The sequence below is a fragment of the Pseudonaja textilis genome, chromosome 1 (assembly GCF_049901715.1).
Source record: "Pseudonaja textilis isolate UNSWEBS1 chromosome 1, rPseTex1.2, whole genome shotgun sequence".
Taxonomy (NCBI): Eukaryota; Metazoa; Chordata; class Lepidosauria; order Squamata; family Elapidae; genus Pseudonaja; species Pseudonaja textilis.
The window spans coordinates 163,266,616-163,290,335 of NC_141990.1; the positions used below are offsets into that span (position 1 = coordinate 163,266,616).

The window sequence follows — 23,720 nt, forward strand, 5'->3', positions numbered from 1 at the left end:
TTATTTCTGGGTCTGATTGGTATTGAGCCCCATAGTGATCCAGATGGGACCAGATTTGGTTCAGGAAGTACGCCAATTTCCCTGGGGTTCCATCAAACGTGGCTTTGAATGGTGGAAGAAGGATGGATGACTGTGCCAGCAGTGGAGCTGGAGCAGGCTGAGTAACTGGGGCTGGCATCCACTGGCACTGCACCCAATACTGGCCAGGGTAGAATGCCCATCCAGGAGAAATTTGGTCTGCGGGGAAGACTCAGGCGTGGTCCAACTCAGGCATGTACCACTCTGGACTGTTATGTTTCCTTGGATCAGGAAGGTAAATGTGGGTTGAGCCAATATCCAGCCAGGCTGGCCACTTGGAGGGAGTTGCTGAGCTGACTGAATCTCTCTGGGAACCTGGCTAACGTTTGTCTTTGAGACAGTGGTGCGAGGCTGCACTCCCTAAACTCACTGAGCTCAAGTGGTCTCAATGCTCTCCACTTGAAGATCATGGTGCACTTGGCCCAGTCTGATGCAATCTGGGGTCCTGGGAGCATCGGCCCTCCAACCAATTCTTGAGGTTGTGGGATTCCTGTAGCTTCGCTCCAGTCAGAAGGATCCATCTGCACAATTTGCCAAGGTGCCAGCTCTTTGGGATGGGTGCCCTGTCAAAGCTCAGCCTTCACAGCTTCCGCTTCAGCCACCAAACCTGTTGAGGGGTAGCAGAAGGTCCTGCAGACAAACTCTGAACTCGCCTTTGTAGCTCCCTCAATGGTTGCTGTCTTCTCCTCCATCTTCCCGGAGTCTTTGCATTGCCTGGTAGACTGGGAATGCGCCTGAGGCTCAGGACCCCAGACAGCAGACCAGTAGCACAGGGAGCTGCTTGGTAGTTTTAAAAGGAGATTTGGGTTAATGTCAGGGTTCCAAGTAGCACCCCAACAGAATTAAAACTCCAAGGCAGGTATCTTCCTCAAAGCATAAATTTATTAGATATCTCATATTAGCATATCTGGGGAAAACCAGAATCTGAAAGCCCCATGTTTTCCCAACCCAAAGTAAAACCAAAATTCTTTCCCTTGCATCCCCATCTGCATTACATGATCAGCGTCCCAACATCAGCCAACTTCTATCACACCTTCCCAGGTGCAGGCTAGTCCTTGACTTCCAAGGGAAAGAATGTTATGATTACACACCCCATACTATCTTCACCTCCCCACTCATTCACACAGATTGCTCAGCCACTGTTGTGGCAGCCCTGTAGACTCTCACTAAGATGGCTATAGGGCTGACAATTCCTGTTTTAACCTTTAATTTGAATGTTTAATGAAATCTTAGAAATTATGAATTCCAGTGGTTAGCACACCTCTTAACCTAATACCTATCAAAGGAGACACCAGTCTCTCTAGGCCTAGGAGAACAGTCAGATCTTTATAGCCCTTCATAATGCCATCTGTATCTCTGAACTATATGGGGATAGATGGCTGTAACAAGCAGAGCAGCCTTCACCAAGGAGATTCAGCTAGAATGCATATGTTGGGGAGGCCAGGATCCTCCAGCAAAATTACAGTTCTTCCCAACCAGTACTTTTTAAATATAGGCAAAACTATTTCAGGCATTATTGCCTCTGTGCTTCCCACCTCAATTAGTGGCAAATTGAACCATGGTTTTGGCAATGGCTCTATGAAAATTATTACTATAACTACAAAGGTTACCAGAGAATAAAAGTGCTGCAGTTGTGCATTATTATTCCCGTTCTAACAAAATACAGTAGAAAAATAAAAAAAATTCACAGTTGTCAACATACCATTTAACCTGGATACTAACCAGATCTTCTGTTTGTTGTTGTTGTTGTTGTTGTTGTTGTTTCAATTATGAGAACTCAAGGTCATGGGTTTAGTCTGCTGGTAATAAAGGAACTTTTTTTCCAATGCTTTTCATTTAGCTTAACACCCTATTCATAGTCATTGAAATATTAGCACTGAATGTAAGACTTCACATTTAATGCCTATAGACTTTTTATGGCAATAGAAAGTTTTCCATCTGATTGACTACAGTAGGCAGAAAAGATAATTTGGACTTAATAGGTTTTGGCCTATCATATACCAGCCATCTTGTTTAGAAACATCTTTTCATCCTTGCTTTCCTAGCGTCCAATTATTAGGATGACTGACTGAATTCTTTAGATTTACTGTCTCAATTGGGAAATTCTACTAAAATCTTCTTTTTCAGTTATGAACAGGTGGTTATTCATCAATATGTGTACACTGTATAGCAGTTTAATTTAATCTTAGTTAAACCTATGAGCATTGGAAAAACATCATCTTGGCATTTTCTCCCAGAATATTGGAGGAGCTTTGGAGAAACATCAATGTCAGTCAATTTTAACTTACTTTTTGCTAAGTTAAACAGAACAGTCTCAAATCCTGAATGGTGAGGGACTCTTTTATGGTTGAGTACTTGGTTCATTTGATTCATGAGGGGCTTGCTATGCCTTTTCTGGTTTTAAGGGTTTCTCTCTCCCCCCCCCTTAATCCTTTTCAGTTCTGCAATGTGGGTAGAATATTGGGGTGTGGTCCTCTTTAATTAGGCTATTACTCAATCTAATTATCCACAACAGATATTTGTACCTGTTCATTATGTGACCTACGGATTATGTGGCAATTACTAATTGACTCTTGAAGAGGATTATTATGTAATTTGTGGATCTCAGGGTAACACTTTAATTTTACAGCACAACTAACTACACAGAGTTACCCTGTAACTACATAGTAATTGTAATGCAATCAAATGGTGAATAATTACACATAATTATATTGATCTGTACTTGGTAAAATTAAGCACTGATCACTACCATCCCAAACTACCACCACCGAAATCATCTGTTTTACACAAGCTAAAATTGTGAGATTTTTTGTAATTATCAGTGCAGTTTGAACATCTTAGTAGGAGGGAAGGACTATTCATATGACCTATGGAGATTCACACGAGGAGTATTGTTGTTTAGAACTAAGGAGAGGTAAAAATTGACTGGATCTATGGTAGTTTCAATATATTTGTGTACTCTTAATTAAATTACAATTAAGGCAAATAAAATATTACTGTATTCAAGCAACTCTCTGGACAATGATCCCTCCTTCCAGTCTCTCTGTAGCTCAAAGACTATCACAAAGCCAGCCTCTAAAGAACTTACATTGTTGGGTTGCTATGGTATTTTTACTCATCTATGAAAGTAATATTATTTGCAAGTCCCACAGAAATTTGACTCTCTTTGAGAGTGACAGTTTTAACACAGGAACAAAGGTATAAAAAGTCTTCATATTTTTAAGCTAGAAAACATAGGTCTGCAAGGGCTGGAAGTGATTTAGTCCCAGAATCACAACAAATATTATCTAAGTTCATTTGTGAATTAAATTTCCCTTTTGTGCAAATATATGAATGGAAAAAGGATCTGTTCTCTTTGCTATTATTCAGATAGCAGTTTTCTGTACCTAAACTCTGCCTCCTTCCATCTCACATACTTTTCCTTCTCCCTTTAAACCCCCAGGTTTTGTAACAGGTCAGGTGAAAGATATTCTACACTATAGCCAACCTTATCAATAAATAAAAAGTCAAGGGAAAGTAGATAGTATTGGCCAAGTTTAAATAATAAGCATAAAGGGAATGATATTTGAAAGAGAATAAAGCTTTGATAAAACAATAAAAGTGGGCTCAGGCAATCTATCACAAAGGAATAAGGGAAATTGAAGTTTCCAGAAGTACACTGTACTTTGTACAGGATTGAAAGCACATGGGATCTTTCCTTCCATTATATCTGAGAAATGATTGTCGGTTGATGAAATCTTTTTGATCAACTTATGTCTCATCATATAGCCATGGATAGTTATTGCTTTTTGGAGACCATGACTAGACATTGTGTAGATTTCTGAAAGCAAAAGAAAAGATGATATTTGATGATGATATGAAAAAGATTCCCAGCAATAAATGTGTTAAAATTAGAAATAGTTGTAGAATCACTGAGGCTCCAAGCTCAGAGAGCACCAAAGACTCCACAATTCAAATCTGAGCTATTCTCTACTATAGCTGTAAAAATATTGCTATGTGTATGCTGAAATGACATCTATGGCACAAAGATTCAGATATGCATTATTAGCCTTAGATCTAGTTATATTACTTGCTACATGGTCACCTTACAAGCAGAGTCCAATTGTATCTTTTGGCAGCTTCAGGAGAGGAGCTCAGCAATTTGGACCATCCATAGGGGTTGATAGAAGTGCCGCAGCATACCTACTGTCCTTGTCCCCATTTATCTGTATTTACTTCAATGATGGGATTCAATTTTTTTTACTACTGGTTCTGTAGGCGTGGCTTGGTGGGCATGGCAGGGGAAGGATACTGCAAAATTCCATTCCCTCCCCATGCCACTTAACCTGCTTTCCAGCTCCATTCTCCTGTGCAGGGCAGCAAAAGAAGACCCAGCCGATCAGCTGGGACTCGGGAGGCAGAGAATCGATGGGGGTGGGGCCAGTCAGAGGTGGTATTTGCCGGTTCTCTGAACTACTTGAAATTTCTGCTACCAGTTCTCCAGAACTGGTCAAAACCTGATGAATACCACCTCTTATTTATTTTCTTTGTTCTTGTTCATGTTCATACTTATACTTGTTATCTTGTCCATGTTTGACAAACAAACAAATAAATAAATAGGGGCACAAGGTGATCTGAAAGCTGTATTGTCTCACTGTAACAAAAATAGTTGAAAGAAGGGAAGATTGCCTTGCCTTTGCTTTTCTGAAAAACAATGCTTGTATCAATGAATAACTAACACAGGCTAATTTTTTTTCCTGGCACTTTTGTCCACAAGCAGCTGATCCCATTCTCACCTAGACTAAACAGAATGGGAGGCGGAATTGCAGTGCATGTTAAAATTTCCTGTATCTGCAGTGAAATCCAAATGAAACATCTTGGCAGTGATATGGAAAGCAGCTGGGTTAAAAATAAGTGGAGGAGTATTAAACGCAGCACTCTTCCTACTGTCCTTCCTACCATTACTTGGCCTGCCAAAGAGGTATAGATGAGTCTCTATATCTAGAGTCATAATGGTGAACCTATGGCACGTGTGCCACAGGTGGCACGCAGAGCCCTCTCTGCAGGCACACCAGCGGTCGGCCCAACTCAGCTCCACCATGCATGCGCCCCTCCCAGCCGATTTTAGGGTCTGTAGATCACACAGGCCTCCCCATTCTATTTGTAAAAACCTAAACTTTTGGCCTCACTAGCTGGTCCCGCCCTGCCCTATCTGCCTCTCCCACCTCCAGAGTCATACATGCCACCTAACGGTTCTTTGGCTGCTCTGGTTCCTGCTCCTTGCTTGTTGTCATTGTAGCTTGCTTGCTTGTTTGCTTGCCTGCCTGCCTGCCTGCCTGCCTGCAGAGAAAAAGGGAGAAAGAGTTGAAAAAGAGGGAGAAAGAGAGAGGGTGAAAGAGAGAGAGAGGGGGAGAGAGAGAGAGAGAGAAAGAGGGAGAAAGGGAAATGAAAGAAAAAGGGAGAAAGATGAAAAAGAGGAAGAAAGAGAGCAAGAGAAAGGGAGAAAGAAGGAGAAAGAGAGACAGAGAGAGATAGAAAGAGAGGGAGAGATTAGATGTTGCTTATTATGGGAAAGGGGCGTTATCTAAGCAAGAGCCCCTTCCTCACTTTACCCCACTTGAAAGGGGAGGGTGGTCTTTTTTTGTTGTTATTTGAATAAAATGAAAAGAAAGTAATCCAGAATTTGTACCTAGTGTGGGAAAAGAGATGGAATGGGGCATTCTCTACACTTAAGTAGATTTCATCTCTTTCCCCACACTAGGTACAAATACTGGATTGCTTTCTTTTCATTTTATTCAAATAACAACAAAAAAACCAATACAGTTCAGTATGAGTTGGCTTTCCAGTCCCTCCTTGATGCACTTTTTTACATTGGATATCTAGTTTAAATGCCAAAGAAAAATCAATGATATATTTTTCATACCTTTGGTGGCTCACACTGTCAATCGTTCACACTACTCAAAGCTATTTGTTTAAAGTAAAACTAACAGGTGTGAATTAAGTTTTAGCTAAAAATGGAGCTTTAATTCCAGAATTTTGTGTTGTTGTAGACTCCAAGACAGTCTTGAATACCCAAAAATGAGTGCAGCATGTGTTGCTGTCAAACTTACAAAATATGAACCAAGGATAGAAAAATTATCAGCATGCATACAAGAGCAAAAGTCACATTAATCAAAAGCATGCCAAATGCAAACTTAACTTCAGTAAAAAGTTATTTGTATTATTGAAAGTGCTGTTATTGGGGGGGGGGGGGTTCAGAGAAAAGAAGTTGATCACGCATGAGTTTTTTCTAAACGAAAACATTATTCAGGTTAAATTACCTTGTTGTCAGGGGTGGGGTTCTGCCGAGGTGGTAGCTGGGAAGATCAGCAGAGAGAGAACTGGTTCTCTCTGCCGATCTTCTTGGCTTCTGTTTTGTCCCAACCACCCGCCTGGGCTCTTGGCTGTTTTTTATTTCCTGGTTTTTCAACCTTAGCTGCTTTGCACAGCACAGCTGAGGTTGAAAAAGCAGGAAAGAAGAGGATTTTCAAATGCTGCGCACCCGTGCACAGTGCTTGTCAGGTGTCTGGGCAGCACAGCTGATGATTTCTTGCAAACGCTATGCACGTGTGCACAGCGGACGTTAGGCGTGGCTGTGCTCATGGCCGTGCGCAAAACATGTGCTCACCATTCCGGTTATAACACCGGTTGTATCCCACCCTGCCTATTGGCACTTCACAATAAATAAGTGGGTTTTGGGTAGCAGCTTAAGCACTCGGTGCCGAAAAGGCTCACCATTTGATCTAGAGCAAATTGTAGATCTTTCAAAGAGATGGAAAACTGTACTGACAGGAAATTTTCATCATGCTGGCATTTGGAAGAAAAACTAAAATGATCTTTCTAGAAAATTCATGATTTGTCTTTTAAAAAACTTTCTCCTTTAGCAGGTAGAGGAAACAGTAAGTTCTACTCTCCTTGACTTGATATCAGTCAATAGGGAAAACTTAAACAGAAGTAGTAGAAGAAGCAGGAATATTAAGGAAAAGTCATGGAGTGTTGGAATTGTTGACTTTCAAGAAGAGTTAAATTGCATTCTAAGATTCCATTGGATGTTATCTAAGAAAATCTGGAGAAATTTCTGAAATGCCTGATCAGATAATCAAAGCAGAGCAAGTATTATCTCACTCTTCTAAAAGAGGAATTATAGACCAAGTATCACAACCTAGAACAAATAAAACAGATTTGTCTACATCTTGAATATAGTATGGTAATTACCAGAAAATATCAAGAATAAATCTTATCACACTGTTTGTCCAGGGTAATTTTCTTCACAGATTGTGAGAATGATATAATGTTTAATTGAACATTCAAGAAAGTCCCTTATATCATACTAAGCAAGGAAATATTTAAATATAGGCTGGGTGCCATGACAATTCAGAGAATACAATACTATTGCAAAAATGGTACTCAAAGAATGGTCAATCCCAATTAATATATTTTAATATTGTTTGTTAATAACTTCCATTAGAGGTGACAGGCAGTTTATCAAATTTGCATATAACACAAAAATGAAAGGTTAATAAATAGGCTGAAATACAAATTAGAAAAGTAATGAATATAAATGCAAAGATTTTCTAGAAAGGAAATAAAATAAAATCTTAGTAAATCAGATTTCTGGAAAGCAGTTTATTTTAAAAGGTAGCAATGTTTTGTTAAACTACATTCCAGAATTTGGAATCTTTCTGTATAGGAAATACTTTGGAGATATTGAATTTGGACTGTAATAAAAAAGTTAATTATATCCTCATGATAAAAGCTTCCATCCTAAATTTTAAAAGTTGGCTTAATGAAATTTGCCATCTTTAAGCATTCAAATTAGTTTGTAGCAGAAAAGAGACAAATTTAGATAATATAATCCTGTATGGTTGAGATTTAATTCATTTAAAAAATAATCACGATATAATGACAAAATTAAAGAAACTTACATAATGTAATTTTTAAACTATCTATATCTGTCTATCATCTAATCTAATCTATTGACAGATATGATTTAGGAGATTTTGGGGGAAGCATGTTTTAACAATTTTTCTGTGTTCAAGAGGCTTTTTGTCCTTTACCGCCTTAGGATAGATTAGTATATATTTTTGTTTTGTTATTTTTTTCACTGAGTAACATTTATATTTAAGGTTAGAATTAGATTTCTTTTTATGTTATATAGACTTTTACATAATATAGTTATGAGGTTATTTAGTATAATATATAATATTAAAAACTTATGCTACTTTAAACAATAACTGTTAATTGTAAAAACTTCCTAAGATTAAAAATAGTTTGACAAAAGAACTAATGATTCAGAGAGGTGGTGATCTGCTCCTCTATATATTTAAGTAGAAGCTAAACTAGTGTCTTTCTGGGGTGCTTTGTTTTAGATTCCTGCCCTAAGCAAAGGATTTGATTAGATGCCCAAGTCCATGATTCCATTGTTATCTCGTTTCAAACAACCTAGTAAGTTCTCAGTATATTAACTGTATTTGACATTGTAGTTTTACAATGATTTTAGTTCCTTTCTAGCATGGGAAAGATAAAATAACTGAATTTCATTTAAAAGAAAATTTAAAAAAATACAATATTGGGGTTTTCAAAAAGTTCAAAATTGCATTGGTTGGATTGTGAAATGCTCCAAATCAGTTAAGATATTGAGAGAAATTTATCTTTGATTTTTCTTCAATCAAAATGACCTGTCAGCAGAAATGGATGAATAATTTTTAAAAGCAGCTCTTATCATGAAAACGTTGGAAAGTTGCCTTCAAAATATATTTAGCAGATAGTTGTATAGTATAATAATGGCCAAAATAGTTTTATGTTGTTTACAGTAATTTCAGAGAATCACACAGTATTGAATATATGTTAATACATTATTGATACATGACTAAGAATTGGTATACTAAAATGCAAGAATGATGAATCCAAGCACGGTTGTAGCAATTTTGTGAACTCTCAGCTGCGGCTACCAAATAGGATTTTTAGACATATCCAAAATGAATAAAATATGTTCAATTTCTCTTATAATACAAATGACAAAATCCTGTAAGATATTTCTTTAGTTTACAAATATACTTTTTCAGGGGGGTTAGGAATGCCTACATCTTAAAATGCAAAATATAAAACTAATTCTTAAAGAAAAAATGTGTGAAAGACTTTAGTTACTGTGCAGTAATAGCATCCAGAATTTGCTAATATTCTCATGTAGTTTGATTCTCAAATTTCAAGTCCTATGCTTGGTAACTAGGATTATGTCTGAGAAGAGATAGTACTGGATTCTCATCTAAATAATACATGATTAGATTCTAAAAGACCAGGACAAAAAGGCTGCTGATTATATATTGTAAGATGAGTAAGATAGAATTTCAACTAATACTGTTCTAGGCCTGTATTGATTTATTCTAAAACTACTCCTCTATCTTTCCAGTAAATGGCATTTCAGGCAGATTACAATGCTGTTTTATTTAAACTAGAATACCTTGGTAACAACTAAAGCTACAATCCAGGAGTAGCCCACTTAGTATTCAGAATTCAAAGGCCAGCATTCAGAAAGACAGTGAGCTTCACAGTGGAATATAATATGATAGGAATATATGATACATAAAACATAAAATTTGAACTCAGACTGCTTCAAAAGGGAGAAAAAAAGACAAGAAACATGCAATATTAAAATCCTTTTTCCATTCCTTTTTGGAAAAACAAACTAGCATATTTAGGAATTTTCATTTGCAGTCAACACAACCAACCTGCTAAATATGTATAGCCAAAAACAAACAAACAAAAAAGGGGCGGGGGGAGAAAGGGACAGATGGAACAGGCTGACGGTTTAGTTAGGGGTCTGATATTCATCTTGGTTACAAGTTTTCTGGTGCAAAGATTATCACATTTGCCTTAACTAGTATCTATGCATTTGGAATGAGATCATGTTGGAGCTCATTGCAGTCAGTTGAGATTAAGTCCCTGAGAGCATATTGGCACCTACAGCTAAGTAAGCAGCAAAGCCACTATGTCCTGGGGTTTCTCGACAGAAAAGCTCTCCATATTACCCACATGGTAAAGGAATATAAATAAAAACTTGAGCCAAGATCATAAATAGAAATCCAAACAAATACCGTTCACATCAGCATTCTTCAATATGTCATTTTTAACCAACAGCGTGGTGGGGTTTACCCTTCCTTTGCTCCCATGCAAGTGGATCCGGATACACAGCAAGGCCTCAAGGAGGCCAGATGATAGCACAGATGGCAGATGACAAATCTGGCAAGGTCTGATGGGTGGAAATTGCTTGCTCTAATTGCTTGTCAAGTCCAGTACCTATGTCAGAGATAAGGGGTTAAGCTCAAGGCAAAACAGCATTAGAACAAAACAAAGAAAAGGCTGGTAGAGATGAAGAAGGTGGAGGGAAATAGCTAATTTATCTGTGGCCTAGAGTAAAAAAAATGGTTCCATGAAAGCCTAAAACAGTTGTAGCTACTTACACGCATGATGTAGACCCTGCAGTATAAATTTGCAACATTTGAACAAAGCAGGAGGCTTGAAATGGTTGGTAATTCTGAAAAGAATTTGGTGATTGAGAAAGAAATCTATTACAAGATGGTGTATTTGTGCTATAACCATAAGCATGAATAATGTCCTGAACAAAATATTCAGAACTAGACTATTTCTATAATGTTGACTAAAATAAAATTGTTCCCAATACTTGAATATATAACCCTTGAAAAGCAGGCATGAGAAGAAATATACAGCTTTCATGAATATTGGGAATTACCTATCCAGTATTTTAGTATCATATCACACACAGGCAACTCTTCCTCTCTACATTGATGAGATATATGTAGTAGTCCAGAATAGTCTGCTTTGACTTTTTCTTTTTCTGCTCAATTGTGTCCAATTCTTAGAAACAGTCTGCACAAAATCCTGCAAATTTTTTGGTAACACTTTTTCAGAACTACTTTGCAATAGTCGTTGGTTTCATTCTAGGGCTGAGAGAAAGTGAGTGGCCCAAAGTCACCCAGCTGGCTTGGTGCCCAAGGCTGGACAAGAAATCATGGTCTTTGGTTTATAGCCATATACATTTACCGTTAAAGCAAACTGGGTCACTGTTTTGACTCTAGATCAGTGGTGGTATTCAGCCGGTTCGCACCAGATCGGGAGAACTGGTAGCGATAATTTGGTGTGGGTCGCTGAACCGGTAGTGACTTCTTGCTGACCACGCCCCCGAACCGGTCACCCAGTTGCAGCTTGTTCACTTGCCCCGCCCACCCAATTCTTCCTCGCCCCACCCAGTCACTTCTCACTCCACACTGGGTCCTCATGGCTTAACCTGCCTTCCCACATGGTGCCTGGCCCTGTGCCCCAACTGAGCAGTTCTGATCTTCCCGCTGAAAGGTAAGCCTGCAAGTCATGCTAGCTCCCCCAGCATCCCTGGAGCTTGCCTTCCCCTCCTTCACCATCCTTTGAGCTTGCCAAGGGCCCCACCACCATTCCTGGGCTTTCTTGGCTCACTTCGTTGCTAGTGCGGCCTAGCTAGTTGTTCCCCCACATCCCCGGGCTCATCTGGCAGGACCGGGAGGGCGGATGTCCCAGGTTGCACATGTTGTGCGCAATTTGCTGCGGCCACACCTTTCTACCTTTCCCCCCGGGAGAAGGAGGATGAGGGCAACGGAGGCTGGAGCAGCAGCGCCGCTTCTTTTCTTCCTTCTCCCAGGGGACACACCACTTCCAGCCTGGCCTGGCCAGAGGGAGGGTGGGAGAGTGGCCTTTGAATGGCATCTCTACTGTGCTGGGGCTGAGAGGGGCAGTAGAGTTGCCCATGTGCAGCAGCCCCAGTACTTCTGCCCACCCCACCCTCCTGGAATACCACCGCTGCGGACGTTCACTTATTTCATTTTGTTCCCCAGGACCTCCACCACCTGCATCCTCCTTCTCCTGGGGGGAAAGGAAGAAAGGCACGGCCACAGCATGCTCTGGCCTTATTGCCTGCGTCTTCCTTCTCCCGGGGGGAAAGGAAGACAGGAACAGCCACAGCATGCTCCGGCCTCCATTGGCCTTATTCTCCTTCTTCCAGGAAGAAAGGCACAGCCTCAGCATGCTCCGTCCTCTGTTGCCTGCATCCTCCTTCTCCTGGGAGGAAAGGAAGAAAGGCACGGCCTCAGCATGCACCGTCCTCCGTTGCCCGCGTCCTCCGTCTCCTGGGAGGAAACAAAGAAAGGCATGGCCTCAACAGGCTCCAGCCTTTGTTGCCCGCATACTCCTTCTCCCAGGAGGAAAGGAAGAAAGGCACGGCTGCAACATGCTCCAGCCTCCACCGCCACCCCCACTGCTGCCCCACCACCTGCTTTCTGCCTTCTTGTGCCACCCGCTGCTCTGGAGCTCGCCGGATCATTTTGTCCCAGTCAGACCAGGTGTGTGTGTGTGTGTGTGAGAGAGAGAGAGAGAGAGAGAGAGAACCTCGGGAGGGTGGGGGGAGACTGGCCACTGAACTAAGTGCTGAGATGTGACTTGTGTTTCCGTAGTGGTGCAAAGCAACCTTGAACAAACGGTGATGTGTCCCCCTGCTTGCTTTCCTGGGATTTATCACACCTCTTTTCCTCTTTTCCTCCTTTCCCCATCCTGCATCTTTGGCACTTGTCCCACAGGTGGAAAGAGCCAGGGCACCAAGTAAGTCACCTGGAGACTATCCTTTCCATCTCCCCAGCCCCATTTCTATCTTACCGCCGAGGGCCAGACCGGATGCAAAATGCACATAGCCTCGGTGCCCAGAGTCTGGATCACTGGACACTTTCTGGGGGTATTTGTGCGGCCCTTGTGGCATCTGCTGCAATGGGCATTCATGAGGTTTTAGCTCCTTGGAGGTTACCAGCTTTCCCGGCTTCCTGTGCTGGATCGGAATGACACGTTTTCTGGGAGTCAGTGGGGCTGCAGACAATGGAAGGCCCTCCTCTTGATTGGGGAAGGGAACTGGGCTGTGGGGTCTCGCTGTGGCCAAAGGAGAAAGTGGCATCGGGTTTTTGTGACGGGAGGAAACATGAAACATATCATCCCCCGGGAGAAGCTACCAGCAGCGGAGTGCTCTGACTGGGAGGGCAGGATCCTAGCTGCCTCCCATAGCAGTGCCTGCAGATGTGTGTGTGTGTGTGTGTCTGAGAGAGAGAGAGAGGGAGAGAGAGCAAGAAAGAAAGACAAAGGGAGAGAAAGAAAGAGCAAGCAAGAAAGAAAGAAATAGGAAGAAAGAAAGAAAAAGAAATAGGAAGGAAGGGGGAGAGAGAGAAAAAAACTCTGTGCTATTATTTTTAATTGACAAGGAATGGCTGGGAGGTGAGGGGCCAGGCAAGGCACCCCTTGTCATGAGCGACATTGAGTTGGCCACACCCACCCAGTCACATGACCACCAAGCATGCCCATCCAGTCACATGACCATCAAGCACGGCTACCCAGTTACATGACCAAGCCACGCCTACCCCAGTCACATGACCATCAAGCCATGCCCACCAAATAAGCCACGCCTACAGAACCGGTAGTAAAAAAATTTGAATCCTACCACTGCTCTAGGTGGCTATTAAAACTGCCAAGGCAAATGTGATAGCAATTTTTTTAAACAAAGTTTTCTAATGGTGCCCCAAATTAATCCATATAATTGTGAACTCACCCACCTGGATTATTTTTCTTGATAGATTAGTATTTTTCTTATAGATTAGTATTAATTTTTATTATTCTTGCTTGGGAGGACTGCTATAAGTCATTGACCATGCATGTCAGAACCAAGAAGCAAATCCCAAACTCTAGTTTTGCCTGGAAGTTAGCTGATTGCTGTTTGGGATAATTGTATCATTTGCTGAATGGCCAGGATACATACCTTGGGACCTTGATTACCATGGGGTGGATTCCCTTCCTTTTAGGCTGCTTCAACTTAATAGTTTCTTCCCACTGTTAAAGTAATTAGGCATTTTGTATAAAAGCCCAAGGGCATTCAAAAAAGGGAAGGTAATGGTTATGTCCATGTGAATATGCTGAAGCTACCATTGTTATCTTGATTTTTTTTTTATTCTCACCCTTGCAGCAACTAAAAAAAAAGTTAAAACTGCATTATTCAATTGACACATACAGGGAATTTTCAGGGTTGGGGTGGTGGTAGTTATAAATAGATTTGTGAAAATGACCCTGATTTTGTGAGGAGTGCCTTGTGAAGGTGCGATTTGCTGGCAAATCAGTTCTTCAGCTAGAAGTCCTGATATACAAGATCATGCAGAGAAACACAGATATATTGTTTTCTGAACCCTGTTATCTATGGCTTCTTTTTAATTTTTAATTTTGAACAGGGTTACAGTCTCTCACTCAGAGGGACCCAGAACATAGCTCCAGAGATTGAAAAAGAAAATTGCAGTTTTAATGTGTTCAGGATTATTCAACAAAGTATGTCGAGTTGGAAAGCTATCTTGACTTGGTCAAACTGTGTTCCGGAAACCCTTTGCAATTACTTGTGAAACTCAGTGAGGGATAACTGTGTGTTAATTGCATTTCTATAAAGATTGCCTGAGGGTGTTAGTCTTTTAAAGCAAACACAACAAGCTGTGTCAAAGAGTAACCAGTTTAATAAACCCTAAATACTTGTGAACAATACTGAACTGTTATCCACAAAGGCTTAAAATAAAATAAAATTCGTAGTCTTTATAATGCCACAATTCAAACTTCACAATCTTTTATGACATATACTTGTTTACTTTGTCTACCTACATCCAGGGGCTCTGACCTGCTAACAATGTCAACATAACATAAAATAACCCCCAAATTCCAAGTACTTACAAAAAACAAATAACAAGATTAAAAAGCATAAAATAGAAATGTCCTGCATCCACAAATTTTACCTTCAGTTATAATATTTCTTCCTCCTGTGCAAAACAGAACAGGTAGTCTTCATGATTAACTTAAAGTTCAAGAGTCACAAAGCAGATTGTGTCTCTGCCAGAATGAACTTTGAAAGATTGGAGGTTTCTACTCAAATTTCTGGTTTTATGAGGCCCTGTCAGATAATAAGCTTTTAAGCGTGGTCTTACCAGTGTAGTATAAAATGATAGTATTGCTTCTCATTGTCTTGATGCCATACCTCTGTTGATGCCTCCTAGGATTTTGGCCTTTTTGTCAGCTGCAGCACACTGTTGGCTCATACTTAAGGGGTGATCCTTTGTGTCAGCCCCCAAATAAACACACTTTAGTGTTTGACCTCCCTTTCATTACTTGGTCTGGTGATTGCTGTGAGATTCTGACCTCTTCAAACCCCTTACCGAGACTGAATTGAAGTCAACCAACTCCACTAAATATGGGAACTCTACTGATACCCCAGCAACTGAGTCCTGATGGTAATGTCACTGTACAATACAGGGAAGCAACAAGGCCAAGAGCCCCTGCAGGCCCAACTGCACCAATGAAGTCTCATATATATTTACCTGCCAGCCATGCTCTGTACCCTCCAACATTCTAACAACTATGTTATTCTCAGGTTTTCTCTGAATGTTCCAGTCATGGTGCCATGATTAAAAAAATAAATTGCCATATGCAATGGCTTTGGCAAAAAAAGGCTGAAAGATCATAGGGAGAAACAGCAATCACTCTCCTAATATCTTAAAGATTACCAAATTGATTACTCTAGAAATATAGAATGGCTACAATCCAATATAATTCCTAAATGTTTTAGGTTCTGTCATAGGGATACCAAAACTTTCTCAGACTAAAAGACTTCGAGGAGTGTATTTGGGTCTACTCTCCAAAATCTAGATTTCAATATTTAGATTTTGTTTCACATTTAAATTTAAATTAAATTCACAGAATTAAGAAGATGATCCTTCAGTCATATGTGAACTACTTTTTTGTATTTGATGCACTCTGGAAACAAAGACTCTGGGTTTTGGTGTTTTATTTTGGTTTCATTTGTAATTTTAGCGGCCAAATACACTTCTGCTTTATGGAATATTGTAATAAAAAGGAACTTGAATTAATTTGTGATTTAAACAGATGGAGCATTTGTTAAAGCATAATCAATTCACTCCTATGAAGGTTGGAAAGCTCCAGTAGAACACCTGATTCCTTAAGCAAAAGCTCTTACAGAGGTGTAACTAGAATGCTCAATCATTTATCAGAAAACTTTCAGAAATATAAAGAAACAAAGAAGCAAACAAAGTGAATGTGGGTTCTTTTTAGCCATTTTTTGTTACAAATTTTGTATAGTCAAAAAGCTGTTTATCGTGTTTACTAATTATATATCTATATCTATATCTATATCTATATCTATATCTATCTATCTATCTATCTATCTATCTATCTATCTATCTATCTATCTATCTATCTATCTCAGAAAACAAATATATAGATATAGATAAATTTATGTATTTATATATTTATATATATACATATATTTAATACCTTTGAGCATACATAGCTATTTTGGATAGAAATATTTTCATGCAAATGAGGCAAAAGCTATAAAGGTATTTTTCTTTCAATGGCAGCTGCTGTCCAACCTTAGCTAATATTAAATTGTAAAAGGTTTAATTGCTCAGCGCAAGCATAATTATATGAACATAAAGACACTGTTATTTGAATTCCACACTTTGGGGCTTTTTTGTTGGGGGGAGCAAATGACTGTGATTTCATCGCACCTCTCCCCCATATAACTGATTTCAAAATCCATTTTTCCTATCTTCTTTAATTATTAATTGTTTTTGTTAGAAAAATTATTTAGACAAACAAAAATTTTCTATTGGGAGCAGAAGTGTTTCTGCTATAATAACAAGCCCATGCTGCACTGATATAAGTTCAGTGAAAGCATTGCTTTAACTGCTTCCAAAACCACTGCAGGATATGAACACTTCTGAATTTTTATTATGGTTATTAGCATGGATGCTTTTCTCATTTTGGTTCAGAATTCCATGTCATCTATTCTGAGGGCTTCACTTTTGCAACCCTGGTGGAGTTTCAAATAATTTTTTTAATGTTGCAAATAGCAGTGAATAGTAAACAATTAGGAGAGTGAGGAAACCACTGTAGAAATGAAATAATTCATATAAACTTAAATTAATTGGCTGGAATATCTTTTATATGAATACCAACAATCATTTAACTTTAGATAAATTACAATACATGAATTTTTGGGGTCACATTTATATTCGTTCTTATTCATTATTCCCATTTCTTTTACAGTTTGTGCTGGCACTGAGAACAAATTGAGCTCTCTGTCTGACCTTGAGCAACAGTATCGTACATTGCGAAAATATTATGAGAATTGTGAAGTAGTAATGGGCAATCTAGAAATCACCAGCATTGAACATAACCGAGATCTCTCCTTTTTAAGGGTAAGTGATATTTCAACTTCTTTGGAACATATGTAAGTAGACATTTGCTATTGCATTGATGGTCTGAGTCGGTGTGGATATTATTACTTTAGAGAGATGTGTGAATGCTGTGATTGAATGCTCTTACTAGTGTAGCTCTTGTGTCCTGTCATGGTCTTTGCTTAGACAGATCTTACATTTTCTACTTTTATTACAAACCGTTCAGCTGCTTTAGAATGGACTGGCCACTAAATTTTGTAAAGAAATATATACATATGTCTTTTGGAATTATGGAAATTTCATCACCAACCACAAGTGTCTCTGGTTAGGAAAAGAATAAATATACTTTCTCTATGAGGTGAAGCTCTAGGCTGTTTCCCTGTGTTTCCTTAGCAATACTTCAGAGACTAGATGAAAAAGAATACCATGTCATGGTTTTAAAAAAGAATGTAATTTATATATAGAAATTATACAGTATATGTACAATTTTAAAGTATAAAAGTGTATTTTACTATAAAGTGAATTTGGTAAACGATCAGGCTAGTTATGCACACTACTGGTGCTTTATCAATTCAAAACTACTTTATCTAAATTCCAGAAATCACTGTTTTGACATAGTGAATGGATTTGGAATATGGTTTGAGAGAATTAAAAAGAGCTTTATTCTCATATAATCTTGGCAGGGGGGAAATAGTTGTGATTTTTGATTCAGAAGAACGAGGTGAAACTTTTAGGAAAGCCATTTACAAGGAAGCAAATGTACAGCATTGTACAGGAATTAATGCAAAAACTAGTGATGTCACTCAAATATTTGGTGTGGTTCTGTTATTTTGGATCATAATATGATGAACACATACTTCTTTGTGGAATAGTTTTGCCAAATTTTAGCTACATTGTAGAGATGGAAATGTGCTTTGAGAAAAGTGTTGTTAAAAATTAATGATGCCTTTTAAAAAAGATGTGATAAAAGTTATTATTGGGAATTGTGATGGAAGCTAAAGGCTGAATGAACTCAATGATTTTCCATTGGAAGAGTATTCTACTAAGTTAAACTATCTAGTGTGGGAAATTTTAAACTCATCACCTTTAGCTGAATTGTGGTCAAGAAGGATGTATAGTCACTTCCTGTTTGAGCTTCTTCAGCGATAGACTGAAACCTCGTCTCTGTGAGGCTTCGATCCGTGCTCGCCACTGGAGCACCCTGAGCTGGCTGGTTTTGGGGCTAAGCCACCCTGTAGAGGTGGTGAAGAGGGGGGAGACTGCCAGCAGGGTTGAGGAGAGCCGCATCTCTCCTCCCCAGCTGGCCATTACTCTCTTTCCCGAAGGCGATTGCAGTGGTGGTCAGAAATATAGAGAAACAGGGTCTATTTAGAGATAATGGGTGAAAACTTAATGGAAAAAGGGATTCTGCAAAGGTACATAAGTTAGTATGTTTATATTAGAAGCAGAAATAATTTTAAAAAATATGAAACAATGTATGATTAAAATGTCTGATAAAATAGCTATCGTAATTCAGTGGAATGCTTGTCAATAAATAAATGTAACAAAAGGTATATTTAATGATTTATAAAACATATGTGAAGAAAAATAAGGGAAAAATTAATTATGGAGATTATATGTGTTTTAAGGAAGTATGATATTTAATTGAAAAGAAGTGTTAAAGATGTTATGGTTTTAATGATTATTAATGATAGAACTGAACTGGAATGGAATGAGGGTTTATAATTACATATATTTACAATCTTTCTTTTTCTTTAAAGAATATAGTGTGTATTATAAGAATGTGCCAAGCAGAATTTGATTGGAAGTTATGTATTATGTATTATATTGAAGGTCATAAACTTAAGGTATATATTGAAGTTTAAATAAGAGTTAAATGGATGTAATTAAAAGATATAAAGGTGTCATACTCCAATTAGTAACTACAGGAGAAAATTTGTTTAATGAGAAAAGATAATATGAAATTGAAACAGAACAGACAAAAGTATAAATATAATGATTTGAATTGAGATGAGATAATCAAAATAAAATTGAGAAAATTAAAAGAGGGGAAAAACTATATAGAAAATGTAAAATAGTATAAGATATGGAATAAAATGCAAAAAGGAGCATGAAATTGAGTTTTGTGTCTGTATAAAGAAGTTTAACCTGGACTTCTGGTTTGCCAGGCTTCAGCGACGGCAGGCAACTCGCAACTCTGCGTGATCCCTGCCGTGCTAGCCATCTTGGTGCCTCCGATCCTGACGGATCTGGAGGATAAGGCTGCCCTGTTGGCAGCCGAATATAGGGGGGATCTGGACAGGGTTGGGGGGTATCGCAGACCCCCTCCCCAGCCGGCAAACCCCCCTTTTCTCAAGGTGGTGGAGCGGCGGTCTGTAATGGCCGCCACGAAGAAGCCGGCAACTGGTTTAAGAATGTGCAGGAGGAAGAAGGAGGAAGCTACAAAGTGAAAGTTTTTTTGGGCCGAACCGGGACTTTAAGGATATATTTAATACCCTGAAAACTACTATCTTTTGGATGTTACATTGTTTCCAGTGGAGGTTTCTTAAAGCGGCGAATGGAAGTGCTGAAAGGGAAAGTTACTCTCCCTCCTTTATGGAATTAACAAATGGACCCTGAAAAACCTGCTTTTTTACAGAAGGTAAAAATTTAAAGCTCTTTGTTGCAAGTGGGAAGGGAGAGGTCTGGAAAAAAAAATTATATTAAGACTTTGTTGGAGGAGATGCCTTGAAGATTAAGAGATTACAAGCTAACTGCAATAAGGATTTAAAATACAGATTGGGTTTTTTCCTAACTGATATTACCCCAGGAAGAGAAATTGCAAAGGGAAGAACTTTGTGCTTTGCTTGTACTATTTGATGACTTTGGGACTTTGGGGAATTGTTTTAAGTTTGGAAATATTTTGGTTGGCTTAATAAGAAGAAGAGTAAAAAGAAAAAAAAGAAGAAAAGGTTTATAATGGCTTTATCTCTTGATGAACTAAGAAAACAATACGGAAAAACAAGGGAAGAAGGCAAGGATGCTATGGGAGAAGCCTTTTGCTTTTTAGAAATGGCGCTTGCTATTTTTCAGCAATTTCAACAACAGCTGGAGGAAGCGGAGGAAGAAGAAGCCATCTTTAATGAACCAAAAAGTTTGATCAAGAAAGAAAGGAGAAAGAGAGGAAGGAAAAGGAAGGACTTAAGACTTAAAAAAATATCTATGAAAGAGAAAAATAAGATGCAAAATCAATATAATGTTAGAAAGCAAAAGGAAAGAAGAATACAACAGAGAGGGGAAGCCAAAAAGGCGGAGGTTAGGATAGGAGTGGGTAAAAAGGCTAGGTGGGTTAAGAAAGAAAGGGAAAAGGGGGGAAAAAGTCACAAAGGTATAAAACAAGATGGGAAAAAGAAAAAAAATTTAGGGACAAAGGGTAATGTATAATTTTTTTAAAAAAAGGATTCTGCAAAGTACATATGATAGTATTGTAGTATTTGTATTAAAAATAGAAAATTAGAATTTTATAAGATTTAATAAAAGATTAAAATATTAAAGTGTTTAATAATGTTAAAATGTTTAATAATGATTGACTTTAAGTTTCAATAAAATATTAAAGGAAATGTTTAAAATATTTAGTTTAATAATTGAGTTTAATGGGCTAATGTGTTGATGTTATTATAGATTTATTATTGTAGTATTTGTTTTTGAAATAGTAGAATGTACTAAGCAGAATCAGATTGGGATCTAGGTGCTATTTTAAATGTCAATTTAGGGGAATGATAGAAAGGCATCATACTCTGATCAGCGATTTCAGGAGAAATTTTCTTTTTTTATTATTGAGAATGAGACAAATGTTTAATTGGAAAAGAATGGACAAAAGATATAAATATATTGATGTAAAGCAAGATGAAATATATAAAATAGAATTAAGAAGAGTGAAAAGCGGGGAGGAGTTATATAGAAGATATAGAATGGTAAATAAGATAGGTAATGGTATACAAGAAGAGCATGAATTTAATTGAAGTCCATACAAAAAGAGGTAATCTGGGACCAAGCTACTTTCTAAAAAGAAGTTTTATGTTTTTGTGTTTTGAGTGTGTATGTTCGATTGAGAATTAATAAAATCTCGGAGGAATGTCAGATGAGAATAATTGTAAACAAGTCAGAGGGAAATATAAATATGACGACTTAATAGTAGATAAATATAGAAAAGAAATGTAATTGAATAAGAGTAAAGAGAAATAATGAGAAATTTGTTAAAAGAAATTTATGTGTTTATATGGAAATGGGGTAAATTAGAAATATGTGATATAAAATAATGTTTTACCTGCCTTGTAAAGATTTATAATGGAAAGAGGTTTTATGTTTTTAATGTTTAATGATGTTTTGTTTGTCTTTAAAATTAATAAAATTTGTTTCAAAACAAAAAAAGAAGTTTAACCCGGGACCATGCTATTTTCAAAAAGGATGTTTTACTTGTATTTTGTGTGTGAAGAAGAAGGATGTATAGTCTAGTAATATGCATGCCCAGGAATTTGGAAGATTCCAAGATTATGAATGTGCATGTGTAGTCTAAGCAGATAAGGAAAAACAGAATCAGTTAGCTATTAATGATATACGGTAAGGTTCTTATTCTAAACCACTTTTATTGTGTACTATAATGTCTTACTATAAAAGCTTGCCATCTTGTCTCCGAGAAACATAATGAGTTCTTGTGTGATTGATTGGACTCCACATATTCATAATAAAGATTTTGGGTGACCATTTAAAACCATTTATTGACCCAATAGAAGAATATCCCAAACCACATCCCTTAAGTTGTTAAAAAGGCTGCTGAGGTTGCTTCACATTCTTTTTCCAAGAATTGTGGTGGCTGGAGCAATACTCTATTTGCTCCCAAGGAGCTCCACCTCAAAGACCCTACCAGTATCAAGCTGAAGTCACCTATTTGGGTCTTTGGTCAGGGAAGTGATCCCAATATAGCAGTTAAAGTAATTGGGACATTAGTCTATAAGATTCCAGTGTAGATAAGTGTAAAACTGCATGTAGGGATTATCCCTTTGAGAGAGAATGTGAATGTTTTGCCTTCATGTTTTCCTGTCATAAACCAGGGTTGAGTTTGTTTTTCAGCCATCTTCTTTTCTTAGCCTAGGCAAAAGCTGTGGACACATTGAGACAGGAAAGTAAGGGACGAATACCAGATTATCATATCTATAGCAGAGGTGCCATTCAACCGGTTCGCACCTATTTGGGTGAACCGGTAGCGGTTATTTGGCACGGGTCGCCGAACCGGTGGCAATCCCTGGCTGGCCACGCCCCCAACCCGGTCGCCCAGTCGCTCACTTGCACTCTCCTAGCTTTCCATTCCCCACGTCCTCTTTCTCCCCGGGGAAAAAGGAAGAAAGGCATGGACGCTGCAAGTATCACTTTCCCCGTGTGAGTTAAAGCAGTGGCCCCCAACCTTTTTTGTGCCATGGCCCGGTACCGGCATCACAAAATGATCCATGGCCTGGTACCGGCATCAGCACGCATGACTAGGCAAGGCGAGCCGAGCAACCGGCCAGCCAGATGTCCCCTGCTTCTCCCCGTCATCTTTAACTCCTCCTTTGTACCTTTGTTGATGGGCTTCGGGACGGCTTCGGGATGGTCGCTCGGCTCGCCTTACCTTGGGTGCTGAAAGAATCCTCGCGCCTTAGTTTCGTTCGAAGCCGGGGGCCCCTTCGATGAAACTAAGGCGCGAGGATTCCTTCAGGACCCAAACGCCGCTTTCCAACCAGAAAAGCTCACCCGGAAGCACTTTCTCATCGAAACAAGATGGCAGCGCCCAGCAAACCAGTGGCCCGGTAGAAAATGTTCCACGGACCGGTACCGGTCCGGAGTCCGGTGGTTGGGACCCCTGAGTTAAAGTGTCTGGAGGAGAAAGAGTGCGGTCTGACAGAGGGGGTGGGGGTGAATCGAGCCTTGGAGCACTTTTGCAACATAAAAGAATCCACTCAAGCCTTGGAGAAATTTAAAGGAGCTGCTTCCAAAATGCTTGTCTGTTAAGTGCTGTGTGTGTGTGTGTGTGTGTGTGTGTGTGTGAGAGAGAGAGAGAGAGAGAGAGAGAGAGAAAAAAAAAAAGAAAGAAAGAAAGTTAAAGAAAGAAAGAAAGAAAGAGGAAGGTAGAGAAAGAAAGAAAGAAAGAAAGAAAGAAAGAAAGAAAGAAAGAAAGAAAGAAAGAAAGAAAGAAAGAAAGAAAGAAAGAGGAAGGTAGAGAAAGCAAGAAAAAAATAGGAAGAGAGAGAGAGATAAAACTCTGTGCTATTATTTTTAATTGTTCCATTATTTTTCTTGTGTTAA

General features: G+C 38.8%; 1 protein-coding gene across 4 annotated transcripts in view; it reads left to right on the top strand.

Annotated features, from left to right (window-relative positions):
* The window catches only part of ERBB4 (erb-b2 receptor tyrosine kinase 4), a 918,585-nt gene that overhangs the window by 308,922 nt on the left and 585,943 nt on the right, over positions 1-23,720 (top strand). For all 4 annotated transcript variants that reach the window (XM_087919620.1, XM_087919622.1, XM_087919619.1 and 1 more), the window contains exon 2: positions 17,272-17,423. In XM_087919620.1, coding sequence (XP_087775746.1) covers positions 17,272-17,423 — 152 coding nt within the window. The remainder of the gene's footprint in view (positions 1-17,271; positions 17,424-23,720) is intronic.